Source organism: Gossypium hirsutum, chromosome D03, assembly GCF_007990345.1.
Source record: "Gossypium hirsutum isolate 1008001.06 chromosome D03, Gossypium_hirsutum_v2.1, whole genome shotgun sequence".
NCBI classification, from domain to species: Eukaryota; Viridiplantae; Streptophyta; class Magnoliopsida; order Malvales; family Malvaceae; genus Gossypium; species Gossypium hirsutum.
In genome coordinates this window covers 11943102-11955244 of record NC_053439.1, presented here as the reverse complement: position 1 = coordinate 11955244, position 12143 = coordinate 11943102, and the positions used below count along the sequence as shown (strand labels likewise).

The 12143-nt window shown below is 33.7% G+C and overlaps 1 protein-coding gene across 1 annotated transcript; it reads right to left on the bottom strand.

The window, feature by feature from the left end:
* Window positions 1-257: 257 nt before the first annotated feature.
* On the bottom strand, window positions 258-1444 carry LOC107950619 (uncharacterized). Its single transcript, XM_016885501.2, has one exon. The coding sequence runs from the start codon at window positions 1193-1195 to the stop codon at window positions 584-586; it is 612 nt and encodes a 203-aa protein (XP_016740990.1). The 5' UTR covers window positions 1196-1444; the 3' UTR covers window positions 258-583.
* Window positions 1445-12143: the final 10699 nt, after the last annotated feature.

Sequence of the window (12143 nt, the reverse complement as noted above, 5' to 3'; positions counted from 1 at the left end):
AAAAATATAATTATACTATTTAATAATAAATCTTAATTTTTGAAAAATATTTTTTTGGAGAATATTTAAATCCTAACAGCCTATTTATGCATATAACTTAAGGGTTTATTAGGGTAATAAAAGTATAAGAATTTATTTAAATAAAATGTAGGCTGTAATCTAATATTTTCTCAAAACATCACCATATAACTGGTTTCACCTTAAAAACATGTATGAGATAAAATAGTTGAAAGATGTATTGTTCCGATTATTGATACTAAAAAAATAACACAAGACATTTATTGATTAATTATAGATATACCACACAATAATATATCCCGGATTAATGGATTTAAGTACATGGAAGAGAAGCCATTTGAAACCAACCTAAAAAACTCTAGCTTTAAGGTTCTAGAAAAAAAACATATCGATGCAAATTACACAATTACAATCAACTAAGGATCGAAAAATATACTCCTTAAGTTGAATATTTCATGTCTAAAGAAAGATTTAAGTTAGGACCCAATCCTGAAAACTTCCATGGATGGCCAAAAAAAAGGTACTAAAAGTTCAAAAGAGGATATGATTGAAGCCTTTGGGCCAATTATTTATCATCAGTTTGCAAATGAGGCTTCATGAGATTGCTCATCTCCTTTGTAATGGCTGGAATGCAACTTGAGCTCCTTGCGATCCCAGTTTTATTTTGAGCTCCTCGATGATGATGATCCCTAGGGCTAATAGATTTGGACCTTGAACCTTTCCTCAATATCTCTCTCATGGCTTCAGCCGTCAACAAAGCTGGATTGGCCCTTCCGATTTTGTTAAAACGAGCACAGGTGTTCATATGTGCATTCAAAGCTTCCTCTATCTTGCACTTGCCACCATTGCTGGCTTTCTTCTCCATCTCTTCTTTCACCGCTTCGCCACATAATCCGCATATCCATTTCCCTAAAAACTTGTTCCGGACTCGCTCGATGTACTCCGCAGTGTACTCTTCGCTCATCCCGCAACATTCGCACTTGGCATCGTCGACTTCTGATATCGGCGGCAGGTCTTTCTCGTCGACCGGTGACAATGCTTCTTTGTAATTATCAATCACTTCTTTGCTAAGTTGGAACGAGATATCGGATATGGTTCGATGGAGGCTGTCGTTAGAGAGTCTTGGTGGCTTGGAGAAGTTGTTGGTCCTGCTAATAGCCTCTCCATGCGGTGCCATGTTACGAAACAATAACCCAAAGCGTTGATATTGATGAAGAACCCTAGGGAAGAAGTTGGAAGATATAGAGGGTTAAGTGCATGAAACGATCGTATTTATAGCAATAATGTCCTTTTTTTTCTGTATCTAACAAGGGAAAATTGTATGTATGGATCTTGTGGACTCACATGTCGGCTATCAGTAATATGTTTGCATAGAAAAGGGATAGTTTATAGCCTTAAAAACATGCTAGATTTTTCAGGAACGGACGACTTGTTTTGGCTTTTCACTTTTGGGTTTAAAGCTAACTGTTCATCTACATAAAGAGACAGGAGGCAGCATATTACATTTTATTTGAGGATATTTTTTTAATCAAGTATTCACTTTTTCACCATTATTATTTGAGCATATTACATTTGGGCAGTTGAGTAGGGTCCCTCATGCAAATTTTTCGTCATTTATAGTATGTTGAAGAAACAAAAACCTATAATATTGCCTCAAATGTCTTTGAAAAAGATTCTTATTATTTATTAAAACCTTCTTGTTAGTTTAAAGCGATGTTTTAGAAGGGCGAAAATTTTGAGTTTAAAGCTATTTATCTAAGACAATTTTTTCACAGCAATACAAACATTTTATCCTTAAATCATTTTTTAATCTAAACTTTCTCAGATTTTTCCAACAAAAATATTAAAATATGTGTATGTTGAGGGAATAAAAAATCGTACATGTCATCAAGCTGATGAAAATTAATATATCTGTTTTCTTGGTGAAAATTTTAAAATCAATAAACAACACAGGGTATACTCTCACATTAATTAGTTTGTTGAAAGGGTTTTCTTCTTCACTTTAATTAGCTTACAAAAATGAAATTGAAAAGTAATTTGTTCTAAAAGAGAGTTGGATTCACATGAGCGTCTAAACTAGCCATAAGCACCTTAGCCAAAAAAACAAAACACCTTTTTTTTTTGAAGGAACGAAAGGTTGGGGCTTTATGAATCAAAATCTCTAAAACCATAAGAACCTGAGAGATTCACGAGAATGCAACAAGCTGGAAAGAGAAAGAAAAGAAAAGAAAAGAAAAACAGCAGCTGGTAAGCACGAGAGAGTGTAAGAGAAAGGGAGTTGATGTTAGGTTCGTTGTATAAAGAGAAAAAAAAGGTAATGTTATAATAAATATCGTTTTACATTTCTTCAGTTTACAAATATAAAGAACGTTAAAATATACTATAATTTTGTTATTTAATTTTTTTTAGATTTTAAAATTTAAATTTAATTATTAATACTATTAGAATTATTCAGGTTACTTACAACATTATATTTTTTAGTTAGATGAATACCTATTTGTATTTTAAAATGTCACGTCAATAAATTTAATAAAAAAGAATTAACACAATTAACAACTAAACATGATTTTGAAAATCTGAAAGAATAAAGGAACTAAGTTCCTAAACATAAAAATACAAAGACTAAATTTTAAATTTGTAAAGTGTATTCTCATATTTTAACCTATCAAACTTATAGCTTTGGATTTTGTGGTTTTAGCCCCAAAATTCTTAACCAAACTCGAAGCTTTACAATCAGCTTCCACAATAAACTTATTCTAATTCAATCATCTCCATGCTCTGAAAATGCCCAAAGTTTCTTTCACTACGATTGGTCCATCCATACTCAAATATGAATAACCAATGTATTGTATTATTATATTTGGTTTGTTTAATTAAATGTAAAACTTTATTGTTGGATTGTTGAAATTTAGTATCACCTAAGTAATAAAATGTTGAAAAATTTCAACAAGCTTAGCTTTGTTGATTTTAAATATGGGAGTCATCTAAATGAGATTAATCAACTATTCAATCTACTCATTTTAGAATTTTCCTAGAAACACTCTAAAAGAACAAACTCTAAGCTTAACTAAGTTTAAGTTCAAGAGTTGGATCACGCCATGCTTATCTTGAAAAGAATACTAATTTAACATATGATACTTTACTAGGGTTTAAGTTTGTATTAATGCAACTTTAAATATTTATTCTAAAACTTCTAACTTTAACTCTATCCACTACAACAAAATAGGCCTACTGCAACAGTTTTTTTAACTTAAAACGACGCAAAAAAGACTAGCATAGGTGTCGCGACACTTTCAAAAAGGTTGTTTTTAGTACTGTTGACATAGGTGCCATGATGCTTTTGAAAAAGCATTGGCATAAGTCAACACAAGCCGACCTTTATTGAAGGGTTGACAAAGACTTAGTCAAGGCATACCTTTAAAAAATGTTGGGATAGACCTGTCTAAGGTAACCTTAAAAAGGTTGGGATAGACCTTGTCTGAGGCAACCTTTAAAAAAGGTTGGTATAGAGCTGTCTAAGGTAACCTTAAAAAGGTTGGGATAGACCTTTTCTAAGGCAACCTTTAAAAAAAGTTGGGATAGACCCATCTAAGGCAACCTTAAAAAGGCTGGGATAGACCCGTCTACGGTAACCTTAAAAGGTTGGGGTAAACACGCTCTAAGATAATTTTTTTATTTTAATATTAATATATTTTCATAAACATTTAGAGTGAATAATGATAGAAATTGTGCTTTATATATAACTAAAAAATATAAAATTAAAATAAAAGTTGAATATTCACTACAAAAATCGATCCAAAAATCAAAATACACTAACATTTAGCTTAAATGTATACTACCAGCATTCAACCCAATGTATAGAAATAAACAAATGAAAAAAAGTACCTAAGACGATGGACATTGATACTGATGTTGTAATACATAAAAGCTAATACACATGACTTAGCTAAAGAACCCACGAACATTGTAAAAAGAATTAACTAGGAAAAAGGAAAACAAAATATTGATATTCCAAATTTCTTGTTCATGGCTGCAAGCTTTGGATTAGTCTTTCCAGCTTCCTGATTCTTCGACCATCCAATTTCGGCATAATGTTTGCTTCTCTCTCCATTTTGTGTCTTTACTTCATCATCTGCAATATCATATATAATCATATCACAAAGGCATTGCATTTATCCAACTTCAATTAAGCAAATCAACAAGAAAGCCAAGCTAAAATAACAAAAGCTATATCCAAAACTGTAGTAATTGACTTATTTCAAAGGTTCCTAAGAAAATGTAAAACACAAACCAGAAAATGTAAAACACAAACCAGAAAATGCTTAACGTTGTCAACTCTTGTGCATCATTTAACACAAGCATCCACTCCACTGAATTTTATACTACCATTCTCAAAATTTTATAAGTTTTAAACATTTTAGACTTGAAATTACAGAAAATAAAAATTCTTTTTCATTTGCCAACCAGCTGAACCCTAAAAGTGAAATTGAATTTCACACATTTATATTAATTAATATGACATCTCAGAATTTAAATTTCTATGATCAACAGGAACGAGATAAACTGTATTAATTACCTCATTGGTCATGGGAGCAAAAACGAACAAATTGGATAGATTGAAGGCAAATGCAGAGACTAAAAGATTGAAAGATCCATAATCAAACATCATTAAACAAAATACAAGAATGATTGTTCATTTTTCACTAGATGTGAAACCCTTGTACTTGGAACTTTACTTAAAGATTGAAAGATCCAATATCTTGTGTTTTATTCAGAGTGATCGAGCAACACTTTTTAATTCAGTTAAGCAAGATTGAAGTACCTTTTGGCGATTTTGAAGGGATTGTCAGTTTGTGTTGCAGTACTTCAATGGCGGCAGGAGAAACAAACGTGTCCTTGAATTTCTCATTATTTACAGCAAACAGATCCAACCCAAGTTCCACCACCAGCTTGTCCCTGCTATATCGTATAAAAAGTAAAGAATTAACAAAGTTTATTAGCTCCAACCTGAAGTGAAATGTTAATTACATTATTAAAGTTTAAACACATGATTTATTAATTTATTAGTTCTATACAGTAATATTCTTGATGCAGTTTTTGAACAGGAACACAAGAGTTTGGTGTAACATCAACCACTTTGCCATTTGCCATCTACAATAACAAAAAACAGCAATAACAAATGCCAACACATTAATTGTATCTGGCTAGCCTGAATAAAAGAAAGCTAAAACTATTCATTGCTAATAGAACAACGGAAGCACAGAACTTAAAGTCTGCACAACCTCTTTGAACCAGTTTCGAATGGTTGAAACTCTAAATACTAATATTTGTTTAACCATAAGTTCAAATTCTACTCCTACACAAAGTAGCCAGATAAATAATATCTTACCTTGGGGCCATTGGGTACCAGTTCTTGTCGTATCTTCAACCTTTCACTAATCCTCTCACGTCGATTTTGGATAGAAAAAAACACATTCTCTAAATGTTAACTTTTGCACTCAAACTTTCTCAGTAATCAATACAAGTTTACTTAAGACGCAAACAAACCTTGGCCGCAATACTTTGGGATTCCTTTAATGGTTCTGACTTAGTTTTTCCCTTTTTAGTTTCATTAGTGCATTGTTTCTTCAAAGCTTGATTTCTCCCTCCCTACAACCAATTTTATCAGTATCAAGCTCAGCTGGTATCTTAAATGGTTTGAATATTGAAAAAGGAAGAGTTGTTTACCATATGGGGACGCTTGAGATCAGCTTCAGTGAGCCTGGATCCTGGATGCTGCTGCTATCAGCAAACACAACTTCATCGTAGTATAGCCAATCTCCATTGCTAGCAGTTTCAAAGCAGCTAAAATCTTCCACAGCTCGAGGATCCCATTGGTCCACCATTGAGTGACCATGTTTGTAACCACTAGTTCTCAAGCAAGTAGTGTGTTGCCGACCCTTCTCATTTTGTTCAAAGCTAAGCAAAGGTCCATTACTGCTATGAATGAAGTTATCATACCATGAGCCCTTGAAGTTTATCAAAGAATGAGGTTGCTCAGGTTGATAATTCACAGCCTGGGAAATGAAACCATTAGAGCCATCCTCCAACAAGGTTGAGGTTTGAATGGAGCAGATAGGATCCTTTGCAAGTGCCATTGAAAGAAGGGATAGAGCTAGACTAGTTCAAGCTGATAGTTCGAAGACATACATATGCAGCAAAACAACTTCCATACAATACCTATATATATGCAGAGATTCATACAGCTAGACTAAATTTTAATAATGATGGGTTTCATTCAATTTTTTAAATAAGAAGAGAATGAAAATTCTTTAAAGAAGTATTTAAGTAGTTATCAAGAGATATAAATATGTATATAAAAATGTGATTGTATGTATCGAGATTTGTTAGAGTTGTGTGACCCAAATTTTAAGAGATTGCTTACAAGTTAAGTTAAACAAAATATATCTTTTTTCTAAAAGATTTAGTATTTATTAGTATAATATATTTAGCATTTATTAGCATAATATATTTGACTTTGATTAAAATTAGATTTTTTTAAGTAGTTGGAACTCCTCTTGTAATCATTCGAATTTGACATAGTGAATTTTCTTCTCTTCCCGTGGTTTTTTTTCCGAAAGGGTTTTCACGTAAAAATCTGTGTGTTCTTTATTTTTATTTCTCTTTTCTTTGCAATATATTGTCATTACCAACGTTTTATTTTTACAAATTGGTATCCGAGCTTCTGGGTAGTTCATCTCGATCACGGTAATGACATCTTTGAAGTATGAAATTTCGATATTGGATCGCAACTCCAGATTTGTGTTATGGAAGATTAAGATGCAAGCAGTTCTTGCGCAGATGGATCTGGAGGATGCCTTGCTAGGGATAGATAAGATGCCTTCGACATTAACAGATGAAGAAAAGAAGCGTAAGGATCGAAGCAGTAATACAATTACATTTGCATTTTTCTAACGAAATTTTGCAAGATGTGATGAAGGAGAAGACCGCCTCTGCATTATGGAAAAGGCTGGAAAAAATATGTATGTCGATAACTCTAACCAGCAAGTTGCATATGAAGCAGTGTCTTTATGCTTATTGTTTGGAGGAAGGTGCGTTTGTGCACGGATACTTAACAGTGTTTAAAGAAATTCTCTCAAACTTGGAAGCCATGGAGATTCAGTATAACAAGGAAGATCTAGGGTTGATTCTACTTTGTTCATTGCCCCCGTCTTATTCAACCTTTAGAGACACGATTTTATATAGCTGCAAGTCTCTCACAATTGATGAGGTTTATGATTCTTTGACCTCGTATGATAAGATGAAGCATCTTGTGGTTAAACCCGACTCTAAGGGAGAGGGTCTCATTATTCATGGGAGACAAAATCAGAATGCTGATGATGATCGTGGAAGGACACAGGAACAGAATCCTCGCGGTAAATCTAAGGGTAGATCAAAGTCTTCAAACAAAGGTAAAACTTGTAACTTCTGCAATAAGAAAGGACATATTAAATCTGAGTGCTATAAGCTACAGAACAAGATCAAAAGGGAGGTTGGGAATCAAAAGGAAAAACAACCAGAAAATTTCGATGAAGATGATGTTGTAGAAGACTACAGCGATGGTGACCTTTTAGTCGCTTCTGTCAACAATTCTAAAGTGAGCGAGGAGTGAATCCTTGATTTGAGCTACACCTTCCACATGAGTCTCAATCGAGATTAGTTTACAACTTAGGAAATAGTGTATGAAGGTGTTGTTTTGATGGGAAATAATGCTTCATGTAAAATTGCAGGTGTTGGAACGATTAAAATTAAGATGTTTGACGGAGTTGTCAGAACACTTAGTAACGTACGACATGCTCCATAATTGAAGAGAAATTTAATTTTGTTGAGTACTCTTGATTCAAAAAGGTATAGATACACAGTTGAAAGTGGGGTTTTGAAGATTTCCAAAGGTTCCTTCGTTGTGATGAAAAGGTAGAAAAAGACTACCAAGTTATATGTTTTGCAGGGCTCTACTATTACTGGTGATGCAGCTGTCGCTTCCTCTTCCTTGTCAGATGATGATATTACTAAACTTTGGCATATGCGCCCAAGGCATATGAGTGAGAATGGCATGTCAGAATTGAGAAAAAGAGGACTTCTTAATAGGCAAGGAATTTGCAAACTAAAGTTCTGTGAGCACTGTGTTTTTGGGAAGCAAAAGAGAGTTCGATTCACTAGAGGAATCCATAACATGAAGGGAATATTGGAGTATATTCATTTTGATTTGTGGGGGTCAGTCAGAGTGCCTTCGAGAGGTGGAGTTAATTATATGCTAACTTTTATTGATGATTTTTCAGAAAAGTTTGGGCGTTCTTCCTGAAGCAGAAAAGCGATGTGTTTTCCGTATTTAAGTCTTGGAAAACTATGTTTCAAAAACAGACGGGAAAACAAATAAAACACCTCCGCACAGATAATGGCTTAGAGTTCTGTTCTGATGAGTTTAATGAGCTATGTAAGTCAGAAAGGATCGTGAGACACTTGACAGTTCATCATACTCTACAACAAAATGGCGTTGTAGAATTAATGAACAGAACGATCATGGAGAACGTTCGATGTATGTTGTCGAATGCTAACTTACCGAAGTCTTTTTGGGCCGAAGTAGCCTCTGCTGCATGTTTTTTGATCAACCAATCTCCATCTGTTGCCATTGATAAAAAGACTCTACAAGAGGTATGGTCTGGTAATCTTGCAGACTATTCTAATTTAAAGATCTTTTGGTGTCCTACATATGCTCATGTTAATAATGAAAAATTGGAAACGAGATCCATCAAATGTGTTTTTCTTGGTTATAAAACCGGTGAAAAATGGTATAAGTTATGGTGTCCTAAAAATAGAAAAGTTGTGATTAGCAGAGATGTTGTTTTTGATGAAATTGCTATGCTACCTAATTTATCTCTTAAAGACTCTTCCAATAAAGAAAATCAAAAGCAAGTAGAGCATCAGATTAATCCAAAATATACAATAGAGTCGACTCCTTAAGCCAGTACAAAAATTCAGAATACAGTTGCTTCTTTAGCATAATACTCTATCGCCAAAAACAGAACTAGAAGAGAAATTAAACATCCAAAGAAGTATGCCGAGGCTGATCTAGTTACTTATGCTTTAAATGTGGCTAAAGATATAGATGCAAACCAAGAGACATCTAATTATTCTAAGGCGGTTAGCTGTGAAGACTCAGAAAAGTGGATGTTTGCTATGCAAGAGGAGACGGAATCACTCCACAAAAATAGAACATGGGATATTGTGAAACTTTCTAAAGGTAAAAAGGTTGTTCGTTGTAAATTGGTGTTTAAAAAGAAAGAAGGGACTCTAGGAGTTGAAGAACCCAAATATAAAGCAAAGCTTGTTGCAAAGGGTTACAGTCAAATTCCAGGAGTGGACTACACAGATGTGTTCTCCTCAGTTGTGAAGTATAGTTCGATTCGAGCTTTGCTTGGTATTGTGGCCATGCATGATTTGGAGCTTGAGCAGTTAAATGTAAAAACTGCATTTTTGCATGGAGAACTTGAGGAGGATATTTATATGCAACAACCAGAGGGTTTTACAGTCTCAGAAAAAGAGGACTATGTTTGCTTGCTGAAAAAGTCCCTTTACGGTTTGAAATAGTCACCAAGACAGTGGTACAGAAGGTTTGATTCCTTTATGACTTCTCATGATTTCAAAAGAAGTACTTTTGACAGTTGTGTTTACTTTAAGAAAAACAGTGATGGTTCTTTTATGTATCTACTCCTTTATGTTAAAGACATGTTAATAGCGGCAAAAGATAAAGGAGAGATAAGAAAGGTTAAAGCCTAACTAAGTGAAGAATTTGAGATGAAAAATTTGGGACCATCAAATAAGATACTTGGTATGGAGATTCTCAGAGATAGAAAAAAAGTAAATTGTACCCAAGTCAGAAGGGGTACATTGAGAAAGTTCTTTGCAGGTTCCATATGCAGACTGCTAAGCCTGTTAGTACTTCTTTAGTAGCCCATTTCAGACATTTATTGGCTTTGTCTCCACAATCAGATTATGAGATTGAGTACATGTAACATGTTTCATACTCTAGTAGAGTGGGATCTCTCATGTATGTTATGGTTTGTTCACGTCTATATTTATCATATGCAGTCAGTGCAGTTAGCAAATACATGGAGAATCTAGGTAAAGAACATTAGAAAGCAGTTCAATGGATTTTAAGATACTTACGAGGTACTACCGATATTTGCTTACAGTTTGGAAGAACTAAAGATGGAATCATTTGGTATGTTGATGCTGATTTTATTGGAGACCTTGATAGAAGAAAATCTCTCACAGGTTATGTCTTTACAATCGAAGGTTATGCAATCAGTTGAAAAGCCACTTTTCAAACTACAGTCACTTTGTCTACCATTGAAGCTGAGTACATGATGATTACTGAGGCTTGTAAAGAAGCTATTTGGTTGAATGGACTCTTTAGTGAACTCAATGAAGACCTTCAAATCAGTGAATTATTTTGTGACAATCAGAGTGTCATCTTCTTTACAAAAGATCAAATGTTTCATGAGAGAACAAAATACATTGATGTTCGGTATCATTTTGTTCGTGATATTATTGCTCATGGTGATATTGTTGTGAGCAAAATTAGTACTCATGAAAATCCTACAGATATGATGGCTAAGTCACTTCCTATAACCAAGTTTGAGCATTGCTTAGACTTGGTTGGTGTTCATTGTTGAAGTTAAACCCTTAAGGAGTTTTACAGAAGAGATGAAAAACTTGTTCGTTGAGAATTCGTGTCAAGGTGTAGATTGTTAGAGTTGTGTGACCCAAATTCTAAGAGATTGTTTGTAAGTCAAGTTAAACAAAATATATCTTCTTTCTAAAAGATTTAGTATTTATGACTATAATATATTTAGCATTTATTAGCAAAATATATTTGAATTTGATTAGTATTAGGTTTTTTCAACCTATAAATAGATGTAGCCGAAACTGCTCTTGTAATCATTCGAATTTGACATAGTGAATTTTTTTCTCCTCTGCCCGTGGTTTTTTTCCCGAAAGGGTTTTCATGTAAAAATCTTTGTGTTCTTTATTTTTATTTTTATTTTCTTTACGATATATTGTCATTACCGATGTTCTATTTTTACAGGATTGCTAGTTGGCAGAGGATACTATATATAGAATGGAAGGTGATAGAAGATTAAAGGAAAAGGAATGCAAACGTAGGAACAACATAAGGGTCGGGGGATTTTTCTCAAACCCCAATCTCTGACTATCAAATTCCTAGTTTTTTTACTTGAGGGTGCTGCTTCCCACACTTCTTCGCCTTCACTTCTGCACCTGGAATTGGATTTCTACTATTTTTCAGATGTGTGACATCGACCGAAGGTTTTTTGGCATCATGTTGTTTGTTGTTTTTTGGGTTTTTTGTTATACACTTGGTCAGTTTTCGATGCAAATCCACAGAAGTAATTTTTAGTACCTAAAACGTCATTTAAAACGAACCATTTAGCAAATATTCACTAAATTTTAAACCAAAAATTTGGCCATAACCGTTAACAAAATACCTTAACGAACCGAGACATCCCAAAAATGAAGCATAGTTCACATACCTTTGAGCAAAACAGCAGCCTACAACACTTAATTCGTTACCAAATCTTCACCTAAACAAGATTTCTCATGGTTAGAACTTTAATCACACAACGGAAAAATCATAACCTAAAATGTGGCAATCCCAAAAACCAAATACGAAACTTAAATTCACAAACTTACCACACAAGGCCTACAACGATACAAAAAGAAACGTTGATTCAGAAAATCTCCAAAGCAAAAAAGAGGATCCTAATCAATAATATTTCTACTTAAAATGAGTATTCTAATGCATTAGGGAAAAACTAAATGCATTAGGGATAATTTGCATTAGGGATCACTGCATACTTAGGATAATTTGCATTAGGGAAAATCGTATTCTAATTTGTTAACTCATAAGATTTTGCAGTTTTAAGTTAAAAATACCAACATGCGAATAACAAAACAAAAACCAAAAACAAAGTCAAAAAATGAATTTATAGTCCAAAAGTCCTAAAAAATTTAATATCATAACCCATCATATTTAACTTGACCAAATAAGCAATCCGAACTTCTCC

Bases quoted from the DNA above. Each gene is read 5' to 3' on its own strand.
- LOC107950619 (XM_016885501.2), bottom strand. From the start codon at position 1,195: ATGGCACCGCATGGAGAGGCTATTAGCAGGACCAACAACTTCTCCAAG.